At 37.6% G+C, this 14,912-nt stretch overlaps 1 protein-coding gene across 5 annotated transcripts in view; it reads right to left on the bottom strand.

The window, feature by feature from the left end:
• NFRKB (nuclear factor related to kappaB binding protein) overlaps positions 1 to 14,912 on the bottom strand; it is a 43,326-nt gene that overhangs the window by 25,993 nt on the left and 2,421 nt on the right. For all 5 annotated transcript variants that reach the window (XR_006355668.1, XM_043995669.1, XM_043995671.1 and 2 more), the window contains exons 2-4: positions 12,442 to 12,591; positions 10,817 to 10,972; positions 64 to 265 (exon numbers count right to left, since the gene is read on the bottom strand). Coding sequence is in view for 4 of the 5 variants with exons in the window: in XM_043995669.1 (XP_043851604.1) it covers positions 64 to 265; positions 10,817 to 10,951 (337 nt within the window). In the remaining variant the exon portion in view is untranslated. The remainder of the gene's footprint in view (positions 1 to 63; positions 266 to 10,816; positions 10,973 to 12,441; positions 12,592 to 14,912) is intronic.

The raw sequence follows: 14,912 nt of genomic DNA, 5'->3' as shown, positions 1-14,912 counted from the left end.
ATTCCACAGGAATGAAACATGTCAGGACAGGGAGGCGGGGAGAATGATTATTCAGCTACAGACCTCGGAAGAGTTTCTGGGCAATGTGCAATGGGTTCCCAAAACGAAAGTTTTCCCCACTGAATAGGGCTAGAATAAGTTGATTTTGCTGCTCGATGTTATCTTCAGGGAAGTGAGGCAGGAACTGCTGGAGGTGCTCACGCTGAGAGTCGCTGAGCACATCCTGCCATGTTGAGAGGCTAACCACATCAAAGAATATCTCAGGCTGGAAGAGAAAAAATAATGGGGACAAAAAGTCAGCAACAGAAATGCCAGTTTTATTTTTATAATCCCAAGACCTTTGCTCAATTGTACATTCTCAGAATTGAACAGTGCAGCTGAAGACAAGGTTTTCTATTCAGAAAATGGCAAAGGTCTGGCAGAGAGAAACCTGGCTGACAATAAGAGAAAGGCTAGGAAGCTGAAATGGAGAATTTACTCAATACCATTCAAGCAAAACAAAAACAAAAAGATTTATCAACTATTTCATTAGCATCTATTACGTGTAAGACATTGTGCTATGTATGGTGTGAATACAAAAACAAATAAGAAAAAGTCTTTGCTTTCATAACACAAAACCTGGTTGCAAGATAAGACATGTAAACAAGTAACTATCATTCAAGATATGTAACAAAAGGCATAAAAGATCTAAAAAGAGAGTTCATAGAAGGAAGACTTACTGGCTAAGGAGATTAAGGAGTGTGACATTAAAGAAGTGATATTTAAGTTGGTCCTGGAAGGATGAGAATTTTGACAAATGGAGGGAAGGAAGAGAAGTAGTGAAAAGGTTAAATGGGTATATTTAAGATACTGCAAGCAGTTCAATTTGATTAAAGCACAAGAAGTAGTGAAAGGCTAAAAAGAATGACTGTGGACAGTCTAAAAAAGGCCTTGAATAACTGGTTAAGGAGCCCTGGCTTTATTTAGTAAGAGGTAGGGAACCAATGAAGGCTTTCAAGCAGAAGTGACAGGATCATAGCTTCGTGAATATGAATGAATGAAAACAATTTATTAAGCACTTACTAGTACAAAGCACATGATAAGCACTGAGGATACAGAAAAGCAATACAGTCCCTGCTCTCAAAAAATGACATTCTAACAGGGGAAACAACACAGATAGGTGGTTTCTACTGCAAATCAAACAGAAAGACCCAGGAGTCCTTGAATACAGATGGATGATAATGCAGCATCTTTAATGTCATTTTTTAAAAATTTTTTTAATTTTTCTCAATTACATGTAAGGATATTTTTTGAGTTACAAATTTTTCTCCCACCTTCCCTTCCTTCCCTCTTCCTGAGGCCAGCAAGCAATTCTATATAGGTTATATATTACTATCATTTTAAACATATTTCCACATTAATCAAAAAAGGAAAAAAACTACAAGAATAAACAAGAACAATAAGAAAAAAGCAACAACAAAAGTGAAAATAGTATGTTTCAATCTGCATTCAGATTCCATAGGTTTTTTTCTGCATGTGGAGAACATTTTCCACCATAAGTCTTTTGGCACTGTCTTGGATCATTGTATTGCTGAGAAGAGTTAAGTCTATCACAGCTGATCATCACAAAATGTTGTTGATACTGTGTACAATGTTCTCCTGGTTCTGCTCATTTCACTCAGCATCAATTCATGTATTTCCAGGTTTTTCTGAAATCCATCAGCTTATCATTTATTACAGCACAATAGTATTCCATTACATTCATATACCACAATTTGTTTAGCCATTCCCCAATTAATAGGCATCCATCCCCTCAATTTCCAATTTGCTACCACAAAGAGAGCAGATATGAATATTTTTGTGCATGTGGGTCCTTTCCCCTTTTTTATGATCTCTTTGAGATATAGACTTAATAGTGGTACTTCTGGGTGAAAGGGTGTGCAGTTTTAAAGCCTTTTGGGCATGGTTCCAAATCACTCTCCAGAATGGTTGGATCAGTTCACAGTTCCACCAACAGCATTAGTGTTCTAATTTTCCCAACATCTTCTCCAACATTTATCATTTTCCTTTTTTGTCATATTTGCCAACTGGATAGGTGTATGGTGGTACCTCTGAGTAGTTTTAATTTGCATTTCTCTAATCAGTAGTGACTGAGAAAATATGTTCATATGGCTGTAGATAGTTTTAATTTCATCATCTAAAAACTGCCTGCTCATATCCTTTAACCATTTCTCAATTGGGGAATGACTTGTATTCTTGTATATTTGATTCAATTCTCTACATATTTTAGATATAAGGCCTTTATCAAAAATACTGCCCGTAAAACTTGTTTCCCAGCTTTCTGCTTTCCTTCCAATCTTGCTTGCATTGGCTTTGTTTGTACCTTTTTAATTTAATGTAGTCAAAATGATCTGCTTTGCATTTCATAATGCTATCTCATCTTTGGTCATAAATTTTTCTCCTCTACACAGTTCTGAGAAGTAAACTACTCCTTCCTTTTCTAATCTGCATATGGTATCATCCTTTATATCTAGATCTTGTAATCATTTTGACTGTACTTTGGTGTATAGTGTAAAATGTTGGTCTATGCCTAGTTTCTGCCATACTATTTTCCAGGTGTGAGCTCTTATCCTGGAGGCTAGAGTCTTTGGGTTTATCAAACTGGAGATTGCTATAATCATTTACTGCTATAAATGTGTGCCTAACCTATTCCACTGACCGTCCTCTCTATTTCATTTCTTTTTTTTTTTGGTGAGGCAATTGGGGTTAAGTGACTTGCCCAGGGTCACACAGCTAGTAAGTGTCAAGTGTCTGAGGCTGGATTTGAACTCAGGTACTCCTGACTCCAGGGTCGGTGCTCTATCCAGTGCGCCAGCTAGCTGCCCCTCATCCTATTTCTTAGCCAGTACCAAATAATTTTGATGACTACTGCTTCATAATATAGTTTTTTGTTTGTTTGGGTTTTTTTTCCATTAATTCCCTTGATATTCTTGACCTTTTGTTCTTCCATATGAATTTTTTATTGCTTTTTCGAGCTCTTTAAAATAGTTTTTTGGTAGTTTCATATGGCACTAAATAAGTAGATTAATTTAGGTAGAATTGTCTTTATTATTAGCTTGGCCTACCCATTTGTTTAGATCTGATTTTATCTGTGTGAAAAGTGTTTTGTAATTGTGTTCATATAGTTCCTGGGTTTGCCTTGGCAAGTAGACTCCCAAGTATTTTATATTGGCTACAATAATTTTAAATAGAACTTCTCTTTCTATCTCTTGCTGCTGGACTTTGTTGCTCATATATAGAAATGCTGATAATTCGAGTGGATTTATTTTACATCCTGCAACTTTGGTAAAGTTGTTAATTGTTTCAAGTAATTTTTCAGTTCATTCCTTAGGATTCTCTAAGTATACCATCATATCATCTACAAAGAGTGATAGTTTTGATTCTTCCTTACCTATTTGAATTCTTTCAATTTCTTTTTCTTCTCTTATTGCTAAGACTAACATTTCTAGTACAATATTGAATTAACAGTGGTGAGAATGGACATCCTTGTTTCACCCCTGATCTTAATGCTTCCTGATGGTTTAAGACAGATACTATTTATCATCTTAAGGAAAGCTCTATTTATTCCTATGCTCTCTCGTGTTTTTAACAGGAAAGGGTGCTGTATTTTGTCAAAAGCTTTCTCTGAATCTATTGGGATAATCATATAATTTTGGTTAGTTTTGTTATTGATGTGGTTGATTATGTTGATAGTTTTCCTCATATTGAACCAGCCCTGCATTCCTGCTATAAATCCCACCTGGTCACAGTGTATTATCCTGGTGATAAACTGCTATAATCTCTTTACTAATATTCTATTTAGAATTTTTGCATCAATATTCATTAGGGAGATTGGTCCATAATTTTCTGTTTTTGTTCTTTTGTTCTTCCTGGTTTAGGTATCAGCATCATATTTGTCTCATAGAAGGAATGTGGTAGGATCCCTTCTTCACCTATTTTTCCAAATAGTTTGTATTGTATTGGAATGAACTGTTCTTTAAATATTTGATAGAATTCACTTGTAAACCCATCTGGTCCTGGAGATTTTTTCTTAGGGAGTTAACTGATGGCTTGTTTAATTTTTTTTTTCTAAAATGGCTTATTTAAGGATTTTATTTTCTCTTCTGTTAATCTGGCCAGTTTATATTTTTGTAAATACTCATGCATTTCATTTAGATTGTCAAATTTATTGGCATATAGTTGGGCAAAACAGTTCCTAATTATTGCTTTAATTTCCTTTTCATTGGTGGTGAGTTTACCCTTTTCATTTTTGATGCAGGTAATTTGGTTTTCTTCTTTTTTTAAAAAACAAATTAACCAAACGTTTACCTATTTTACTGGTTTTTTCATAGAACCAGCTCTTAGATTTATTTATTAATTCTATACATTTACTTTCAATTTTATTACTCTCTCCTTTAATTTTCAGAATTTCCAATTTGGTGTTTAATAGGGGGTTTTTAATTTGTTCTTTCTCTAGCTTTTCTAGTTGCATGCCCAATTCATTGATCCCCTCTTTCTTTCTTTTATTCATGTAGCCATTTAGAGTTATAAAGTTTCCCCTAAGAACTGCTTTGGCTGCATTCAGTAAGTTTTGGTATTTTGTCTCATTATTGTAATTCTCTTGGATGAAGTTATTGTTTCTATGATTTATTTTTTGACTCACTCATTCTTTAGGATAAGAGTATTTAGTTTCCAATTCCTTTTTGTTCTATCTTTCCATGGCTTTTTATTACACATAATTTTTATTGCATCATGATATGAAAAGGGTGTATTTACTATTTCTGCCTTTCTGCATCTGACTGTGAGGTTTTTATGCCCTAATACATAGTCAAAATTTTGTGTATGTGCCATGTACCACTTAGAAAAAGATATATTCTTTTCTATCCCAATTCAGTTTTCTCCAGAAGTCTATCATAAAATTCTATTCACCTCCTTAACTCCTTTCTTATTAATTTTGTGGTTAGATTTATCTAGTTCTAAGAGGGGGAGGTTGAAGTCCCCCATTAATAAGAGTTTTGCTATCTATTTTTCCTGTAACTCACTTAACTTATTCTCTAAGAATTTGGATGCTATACCACTTGGTGCACACATGTTTCACTGTCTATGGTACCTTTAATTAGAATTTTCTATTCTGAACCTTCAATAGCTGCTGAGAAGAGGGACACTAAAGCACCCTCAGAAGTAGCTGACAGATTGCATTTCCACAAAGTTGTTCCCCCTGAATGATGGCTGTGATGGCCATGCTAAAAGTAGGGTTGGTGGGAGAGGAGAGTGAGAAGAGAAACCTCTTAGGTTTACCAGTCTGCCAGAGGTAGCTACTTCATGTTGATGGTGGCAGGGATAACAGAGTTGGCCTTATCTACTAAGGATGTCCTCAATGACAACAGCATTGGGGCCAGACTGGAGGCAGGACCAGGGGGTCTAAAGAGTACTACAGTTCTTGGGTGTCTGAGTCCTGAGCTATCTCAGAGAAGCAACACTAGTTGAGATAGGGGCAATGGTCTGACCTTCACTGAATATGCTACCTCCTGTCTCTCTCAGAATGTCTTGCTATTTCAATAAGGCTGATTTGTCTGCTCCATCACTGGCAAATGGGTTATATTGATGGTAGGGATAGTAGATCCCTTATCCACAGGGTTTGCTCCCTTGGATAATAGCTGCTAGGCCAGACTAGAAGCTGTATGAAAAATAGGAATTATAAGAGTTAGAGTAAAGATGGAGATCAGTTAGGAGGCCATTTCAATAATTGAAGCAAAAGATGATGAGCACATAAAACTTGATAGTGACAGTGAGATGGAAAATAAATGAAGGATGAAAAACATAGACATAGAACAAAAAGGATTTACTGATTAAATGGATGTGGGAGGGAGGGAAAAGAGATCAAGGATGCCCCCCAAAGTGAACTCTTGGCAGTGCCATGAATTGGTCCAATCTTACAGAAAGCAATTTGTAACTATACCCCAAAAGTTATTAAATCGCGCATACTCTTTGGCCCAGTAATATCACTAGCTGGCACATAGCTCACAGAGAAAAGACCCATATGTACAAAAATGTTCAGAGTAGCACTATCTTTGTAGCAAAGAAATGGAAATTTAAAAGGTACATATCAACTGGGAAATGATTGAACAAATTATAGTCTAAGTATGCAATAAAATATTATTGCACTATAAGAAGGGATAGGCACTTCCAGGGCGGAGCCAAGATGGCGGAGGAAAGGCAGTGAGCTCTCGAACTCATGACACAATCACTCCAAAAAACAACCAAATTACACCATAGGAAAATGCCTGGAGCAGCAAAACTCACAGAAGAATGTGCTGAAATCATCTTTTTTTTTTGGTTGATTTTTTTTGTGGGGGGCAATGAAGGTTAAGTGACTTGCCCAAGGTCACACAGCTAGTAAGTGTTAAGTGTCTGAGGCCAGATTTGAACTCAGGTCCTCCTGAATCCAGGACTGGTGCTTTATCCACTGCACCACCTAGCTGCCCCCCTTGAAATCATCTTCTAACCAAGAACAGCTTCAAAGGTCAGAAGGAGGGAGCTGCTGTGCTGATACAGGAGTCCAGCCCAACCCCACAGTCACCCTGACACAGATCCAGTCCCAGGAAGGCCTCACCAGATAAGGAGACCCCCCCAGAGCCTCTGAATCAGCTGAAGCTCCAGTGTCATCTGGAACTAAGCTCAAAGTCTGATGAGAGGTCTGAGCCCTAGGCAGGGGGGAGACTACAAGGGTCTATGCTGGTGCAGAGGCAGAACTTGGATTTTTCACCGCTGCTGAGAACCAGGAGGTAGGCTTGAGTAGAAGTGGCCCGGGTGGGGGAGGGGCACAGGGGAGCTAACAACCACAACACACAAAGCAAGTTGGCCTGGGGTCAACTAAGGACCAGGGAACAGGCCAGGTGAGTGAAGAACCTGATCCTCCTTAAATCATACCACCTGGGACTTCTTAAGCTTGGGATACTGCAGCCTGGAAACAGTGCCCCACTTTAAGGAGCTAAAAGTCAAGTAAAAGAAAGGCATGGGGCAGCTAGGTGGCACAGTGGATAGAGCACCGGCCCTGGAGTCAAGAGTACCTGAGTTCAAATCCGGCCTCAGACATTTGACACTTACTAGCTGTGTGACCCTAGGCAAGTCACTTAACCCCAACTGCCTCACAAAAAAAAAGAAAAAAAAGAAAGGCAAGATGAGCAGACAGAGAAAGGTGAGGACCATAGAAAGTTTCTACAGTAACAAGGAAGACTGAGGTGCGCCCTCAGAGGAAGATGTTAACATCAGGGTCCCTATATCTAAAGCTTCCAAGGAAAATATGAATTGGTCTCAGGCCACAGAGACACTCAAAAAGGACTCTGAAGATAAAGTTAGAGAGGTAGATGAAAAAATGGAAAGAGAAATGAGGGTGATGCAGGAAAGACATGAAAAAAAAGTCAACAGCTTGCAAAGCCAAATGGAAAAGCTCTCTGATGAAAATAATTACCTAAGAATTGGAATTGAACAGATGGAAGCCAGTGACTTTATGAGAAACCAAAACACAATAAAGCAAATCCAAATGAATAAAAAAATAGAGGGCAATGTGAAATATCTTCCGGGAAAAATTGCTGACCTGGAAAATAGGTCCAGGGGAGATAATTTGAAAATTATTGGTCTATCTGAAAACCATGATCAAGGAAAGAGCTTAGACATCATCTTCCAAGATATTCTCAGGGAAAATTGCCCTGAAATTCTAGAAAAAGAAGCTAAAATAGAAACTGAAAGAATCCATCGATCACCTCCAGAAAGAGATCCCAAAAGGAAAACTCCTAGGAATATTATAGCCAAATTCCAGAGCTCTCAGGTCAAGGAGAAAATATTGCAAACTGCCAAAAAGAAAGAATTCAAGTACTGTGGAACCCCAGTCAGGATAGCACAAGATCTAGCAGCTTCTACATTAAAGGACCGGAGGGCATAGAATATGATATTCCAAAGGGCAAAGGAATTGGGATTACAACCAAGAATCACCTACCCAGCAAAACTCATCATAATCTTTCAGAAGAAAAAATGGAACTTTAATGAAAAAGAGGACTTTCATATATTTGTGATGAAAAGACCTGAACTGAATGGCAAATTTGACTTTCAAATACAAGACCCTAGAGAACCATAAAAAAAAAAAATGGAGTTGGGGACATGCCTAGGGTCATACAGTGGGTGACTGTCTTGTGTCTGAGGCCACAATGATCCAAGACAATCCCAAGGAACTAATGAAGAAGCTTACTATCCACCTCCATAGAAATAACTGATAGGGGGGCAGCTAGGTGGCACAGTGGATAGAGCACCGGCCCTGGAGTCAGGAGTACCTGAGTTCAAATCCAGCCTCAGACACTTAACACTTACTAGCTGTGTGACCTTGGGCAAGTCACTTAACCCCAATTGCCTCACTAAAAAGAAAAAAAAGAAAAAAAAAAGAAAGAACTGATAAAAAGAACACTTGTGGATTGTACATATATAACCTGGTTGCAATCTTGTGGAAGGGAGAGCAAAGGGAGAGAGGGAGAAAAATTTGGAACTCTAAATCTTATGAAAATGAATGCTGAAAACTACCCTTACATGTAACTGGAAAAAATAAATGTTTGTTGCTAAAAGGAAATTAAAAAAAAAAAAGAAAAAGAAAAAAGGAGGGATAGATTCAAAGAGACCTGGGAATATCTGTATAAGCTAATTCAGAGTTAAGTGAACAAGAACAGGTGAACAATGACTACAATACTGCAAAGAAAAACAATTTTGTAAGACTTAAAAACTGATCAATGTGGGGCAGCTAGGTGACACAGTGGATAGCGTACCAGTCCTGGAGCCAGGAGGCCCTGAGTTCAAATCTGGCCTCAGACATTTTGACAATTACTAGCTGTGTGACCCTGGGCAAGTCACTTAACCCCAACTGCTTCACCAAAAAACAAAAATAAAAAACAAAACAAAAACAAACAGATCAATGCAATAATCAGCTATGGTTCCAGAACAATTATGAATGGGTTTTCCACCTCTTGGGGGAAACAGAATATATTAAATGGGGCAGAATGAAATAAATATTTTCAGATATGACCAATATGTGGATGACTATACTTGCTTGCCTATAATAACTTGTTACAGTAGAGGATTACTTTTTTTTTTTGAGGGGAGGGAAGAAAGGAGAAGAGAAGAGAATGAGTGGGGATAGGGAATTATGATAGGATACCCAAAAAAGGGGGGGGAAAGGGTATCAATGAAGCTTTTAAAGAAAATGAAGAGAAGAGGTTAGAAGTTTAGAGGGCAACACAATCAAGACAGCTTTTAAACTAACATGCTGAATCTAGTATAAACTTTTTTAAAAGTTGTCCATAATGAAATTCACAGTTTCAAATGCAATCTTCTTTTGATTTTCTTTGTAGATGTAAACATTCATGTTTGTTGATGTTTATCAAGTTCAGAACAAAAAATAAAAAAATATTATTTTTAAAACAATGCCTACAAAGCTTCTAGCCTAGGAGATGAAGAGTAATGCCAAAAATAAGGAAGTCAGAAAGAGAAATGCTGGGTTTGGAGGTGAAGAGGATGACTTCTATTTTGGGCATGTTCAATCTGAAGTGTCAGAGGAACACCTCAGAGGAAATGCAAAACTACAGCTCAAGAAAATGTTCTAGGCTATAAAGATTCAGGTGTCAACAAATAAAAGTGATACTTGAAGCCATTAGGTATGATGACCAAGTGAGAAAATATAAAGAGAAAGGAGAATAAAAGACAGAACTCTGTTGAAATGCCTACAATTTCAAGGGTAGGAGAAAGAAGAAAAGTGGAAATAATGAAAGAGAAGAGATCAGAGAGGCAAAAGAACAGAGTGTCACAGAAACCAAGGAAGCAGAAAGTCTCAAGAATTAAAGTGTAATGAAGTGTCAAATGCTGAAGCAAGGTCAAGGAGGGTGAGGACTGAGAAAAGTCACTGAATTTAGTAATCATAAACTCACTAGTGATCTTCAAAAGAACAGTTTTTGCAAAGTAGCAGTTAAATTTTTAAGGGTTAAGAATGAGTATGCTATAAAGAAGTAGAAACAGTGAGCAAAGATTTTGCTTATGAGAAGTATGTGAAAGCAGAATAGAAAGATGACAGTGGTTGGAGGGGGTCTAATAGATTTTTTTTTTAATATAGGGAAGACCTGAGCATATTTGTTTTTTGTTTGTTTGGTTTGGTTTTTGTTTTTTTGCAGGGCAATGAGGGTTAAGTGACTTGCCCAGGGTCACACAGCTAGTAAGTGTCAAGTGTCTAAGGCTGGATTTGAACTTGGGTCCTCCTGAATCCAGGGCCAATGTTTTATCCACTGTGCCACCTAGCTGCCCTTTTATTGTTTGTTTGTTTTTTATTTTGTTTTTTGTTTTAGGCCTGAGCATATTTGTAGACAGAAGAAAATGGGCCAATGGAAAGGAAGAGACTGAACATGCAAAAGGAAGGGGGGGGGGGGGACTAATAAAGCAAAGTCTCAGAGAAGATAAGAAAAACTGTAAAAGAGCATACATAGGTGAATCAAGGAGAAATACATCTTCCTCTGTAACCAGAGCAAAGTAAAATAGGATTAATAAAGATACAGAGACATTTTAAAGTTAAGAGGAAGGAAATTTGTGAAGCTTCCATTTGAAGATTTCCATTTTCTCAGTAAAATAGGAAACTGAGGTCATCTATAGAGAATAGATGAGTTAAGATTTGAGTTAGGGACTTGAGAAAAGTAGAAAAGTTCTGGAACAACCACTATACACAGGTGAATAGAACAGGGATGCTATAAACAATTCAGACAAGGTTACTTACATCTTCCAATAGGTCCTCTGGCAGGCTAACCCTGGTTCCTCCTAGCATGCAGTCCTCCATAATTCGAGTGCCATGGCCATCTCCACAGGGGCCCAGGTCCAAAGGATCCGTAAGCATGTGATCCAGAGCATCCATTGTTTACTCTCTACAAGTACACTATACAAAAGCATTCAATAATAACAAGGGATAAATGGCCTATCAGTAATCTCAGTAAGCTCAAAAGCTCCTCTATATCATTAGTCTTAAAAGTTGTTAAGTTCTACTTGACACTTACTAGCTGTGTGACCCTGGGCAAGTCACTTAACCCTCATTGCCCAGCAAACAAAACAAAACAAAACACAGTTGTTAAGTTCAATAAAACCATCAAGATTCTAAACCTTCTTAACTTCTCTGTGGCATTTTAACATTTACTTAACTGCCTCCCAATGCTAATGATTCGCTAACCATGACCATTTCCTCTACAGCCTAGTAGGTCTTTTGTTTCTGACTATTCCTCCAACAACATGAGGTATAGCAGAAAGAGTGTTGCATATGGACTTAGGGGAGGTCTTAAGTTCACCTTGAGCTTCAGTTTCCTCATCTATAAAACAATGATCTGACCTCATGTGGACATTAACCAATAGCTTCACTTTCACATAAGATAGTAATTCCCTACAGTTCCTTTGACATGCCTAACACTTGGGAAAGCCTAAATAATGCTTCAGTGTCAAGACTTTCTTAAATTGACAAAGTCTAATATTAAGAAATTCTATAATGAGAATGAACCAAGTACTATGGCATGTCCCTTTTAAATTGTTTGCTGAAATTATCTAAAAAGAGAAGCAAAATGTCAATGAAGTCAGACAAAGTGATACAGCCATGGCATTCTAAACTTCACTAAAACTCAATTTGACCTAGGATAAATGTCTCTTTAGGAGCCAATATGAATGAGAAAAAAGATTATTATCCCCTATTAGTGGCACATCTTCAGCACCATCAACTGCTTTTAACCATTAGGGTATGTTCTCCTTGGATTTGTCAATACTGTTTTCTTTCTTTCTTTCTTCCTTCCTTTCTTCCTTTCTTTTTATTTTTTGGCAGAGCAATGAGGGTTAAGTGACTTGCCCAGGGTCACACAGCTAGTAAGTGTCAAGTGTCTAAGGCCAGATTTGAACTCAGGTCCTCCTGAATCCAGGGCTGGTGCTTTATCCACTGCACCACCTAGCTGCCCCCTGTCAATACTGTTTTGAAAAGTATGCATGGCAAGATGGATAAAGGATAGTGTTAACAGAAATAGAGAAATCAAAAGGAATCAGTTTTTGGAGAAAGATAAGTTCAGGATGATATCTATCCATTAATTGATACCATTTGGATCCAATTTTTCAACCAACTATGAAGACATTTCATTGTATTATTGTTCAGCTAACATTTTTCCACCTTGTCCAAAAGGATTTCGTGGAGGTAATCAAATGTCTTGCTGAAATCTAAGTACAATATATCCACAGCATTTCCCTCATAAACATTAAAACATTATCTAACTATGAGTTGTTATTATTAGTTTTCCCCATTCAATTTAGTAGAGAAAAGAACAGGAATTGGATCTGTGATTTTACTGGTATAGAGAATTCCCAGGTAAGGAAACTTACCCTCTACCAATGCAGATCAGCACCTTCTCTCTGCAATTTAGGGTCTAAGAGAGCCGTCTAGAGCCATAAAAGATTAAGTTACTTGCCAAAGTCACACAGACAGTATGTGTCATAGAGAAAGGACTTGAACCCAGGTCTTTCTAGTTAACCCTATCAAAGAAAAAAGAAAAGAAAATGAATAAGTGAAGGCAGTCTGGTTCCTCGTGATCAATCATTATTTTTCTAAGTGCTCAAAAACTTAAAAAAGAATTCATTCTAGAATTTTACAAGGGATGGACATGAAGTTCACCAGTCTACAATGCAATAATATTTCCTTTTCTAAAAATCAGGATCTTTTATTCATCTTCAGTGTTAGACTCACAGAATACTAGAGTTGAAAAGTACTTTTGTTTTTTTGTAGGCAATGGGGGTTAAGTGATTTGCCCAGGGGGCAGCTAGGTGGCACAGTGGATAGAGCACTGGCCCTGGATTCAGGAGTACCTGAGTTCAAATCCAGCCTCAGACACTTGACACTTAACTAGCTGTGTGACCCTGGGCAAGTCACTTAACCCCAATTGCCTCACTAAAAAAAAAAAATTATTTGCCCAGGGTCACACAGCTAGTTAAGTGTCAAGTGTCTGAGGCCCGATTTGAACTCAGGTACTCCTGAATCCAGGGCCGCTGCTTTAACCACTGTGCCATCTAGCTGCCCCCTGAAAAATACTTTTAATCACTCTCTTTACAGATGAAAAAACTGAGGTCAGCAGAAATTAAGTGACTTCTCCAAGGTCACACACAGAAACAGAGAGCTATTATCCCAAATCTCCTGATTCCAAATTCAGATCTCTTTACACTACACTAATACAGCCTCTTTCTCATTCTCAATGACTCCTTAAAGACAGCTGACAATTTGTCCAACAATGATGTATACTAAATTACTTCAGTATTTCACCTGGACCAGGAGACAGAATTGTATCAAGCAGGTAGGTCCCTTCTGTCATTTAACATCTTGGATATCAATCAATCTTATATTGTTTGTTCTTTTTAGCTTGTAGGTAATTAATTTTCTTGGATGAAAAAATGATGAACCGAAATAAGGGTAGTATAATTCAGATTTCTTTTTGTCTGTCAATATCACACTGACTGCACCAAGAAGACTTACCTATCTTAAACATAGCTTTAAAAGTAACTTTTCTCATCCCTGGCATTTTTAAGAGACTTTCAATGCCTTTAGCTTCCCTAATGCTAACGATATAGGTCTATACTAATCCTTCACATTTATCTTTGCTTATATGCCCCTCCATCTTTTCTATATATCCTTTTGAAATCTGGGTTCATGGCATTAACAAAGGAACCTGTAACCCATCTACAATGAGAAAATCATGATCACTCATAGAGCTACAGAAAATGTTTTCTATTTCCAGCTATGCTACAAAAAAGATATACCAAAGATAGTGGTCCCATAAAATATAATGTCCTACTCAACAAGAACTTATTCATAAGACTTTTTAAGATGTCCACAGCATTATTTCTTATATTCAGGAAACAGAAAAGAGCATAAAAGAAGTCAACTAACGGTTAGATGGCCAAAGAAAAACTTCCAATCAGGATTTCAGGGTTCTATTCATTCTTTTAATTGTTCCTTGATTTTAAATGTAAGTCTCTTCTTTATGGCAATTAATATTATTTCTACCCATAATACTTCAAAATATGTTTAAAAAGCACAGAAATTTCTCGGTGTAATCTCATTAGAACACATAATCCACTGACGCACAAAGGACTTGACCAGAGTTACAAGCAAGTTATTGGCCAAGCCACCATCCTGCTCTTGGTTAATAACAGTTATCCAATTGATTATCATCGGTATATAGATATAATGTGCACCCACATCAGTGGGTGTGCACTTAAAATTATTTCTCAAATAATGGTTTAGATTTTCAGTGATCCATCTAATACGCTTTCTCTTTTTCTTTCTTCCTTTTTTTGCAGGGCAATGAGGGTTAAGTGACTTGCCCAGGGTCACACAGCTAGTTAAGTGTCAAGTCTCTGAGGCTAGATTTGAACCCAGGTCCTCCTGAATCCAGGGCCAGTGCTTTATCCACTGCTACACCTAGCTGCCTAATTTTTCTAAAACCCTATTCTTTAAGAGAACCTAGGTTGGCCCAAATTTGTTGAGCAGAAGTCACACGTAAGTGAGGTTTGTGAGAGGCAGTATCTGGAAATGACATTGAACTGGGGAGTTAGGAAACCTGCATTTGTCTTCATGGCTCCATCCTTTTTTATGTGCCCTCAGTAAGTGAGAATTTCCAGGAGCCAGTTGCCTCACAGTAAGAAGTTAATACTTATTCTGCCTACCTCACTGCCTACCCCCCAGTAGAATGTGAGCAGGGGCTGTCTTACTCTTCTATTTGTATCAATACTTCACATGATGATTCATTCATTCATTCACTCACAGGAGTTGTAGCAAAGAAAGTCCTCTATAAATAGCTAGC

The sequence above is a fragment of the Dromiciops gliroides genome, chromosome 3 (genome assembly GCF_019393635.1).
Source record: "Dromiciops gliroides isolate mDroGli1 chromosome 3, mDroGli1.pri, whole genome shotgun sequence".
NCBI classification, from domain to species: Eukaryota; Metazoa; Chordata; class Mammalia; order Microbiotheria; family Microbiotheriidae; genus Dromiciops; species Dromiciops gliroides.
The sequence above is the reverse complement of the archived record's forward strand: the minus strand, read 5'-3'. Positions and strand labels throughout refer to the sequence as shown.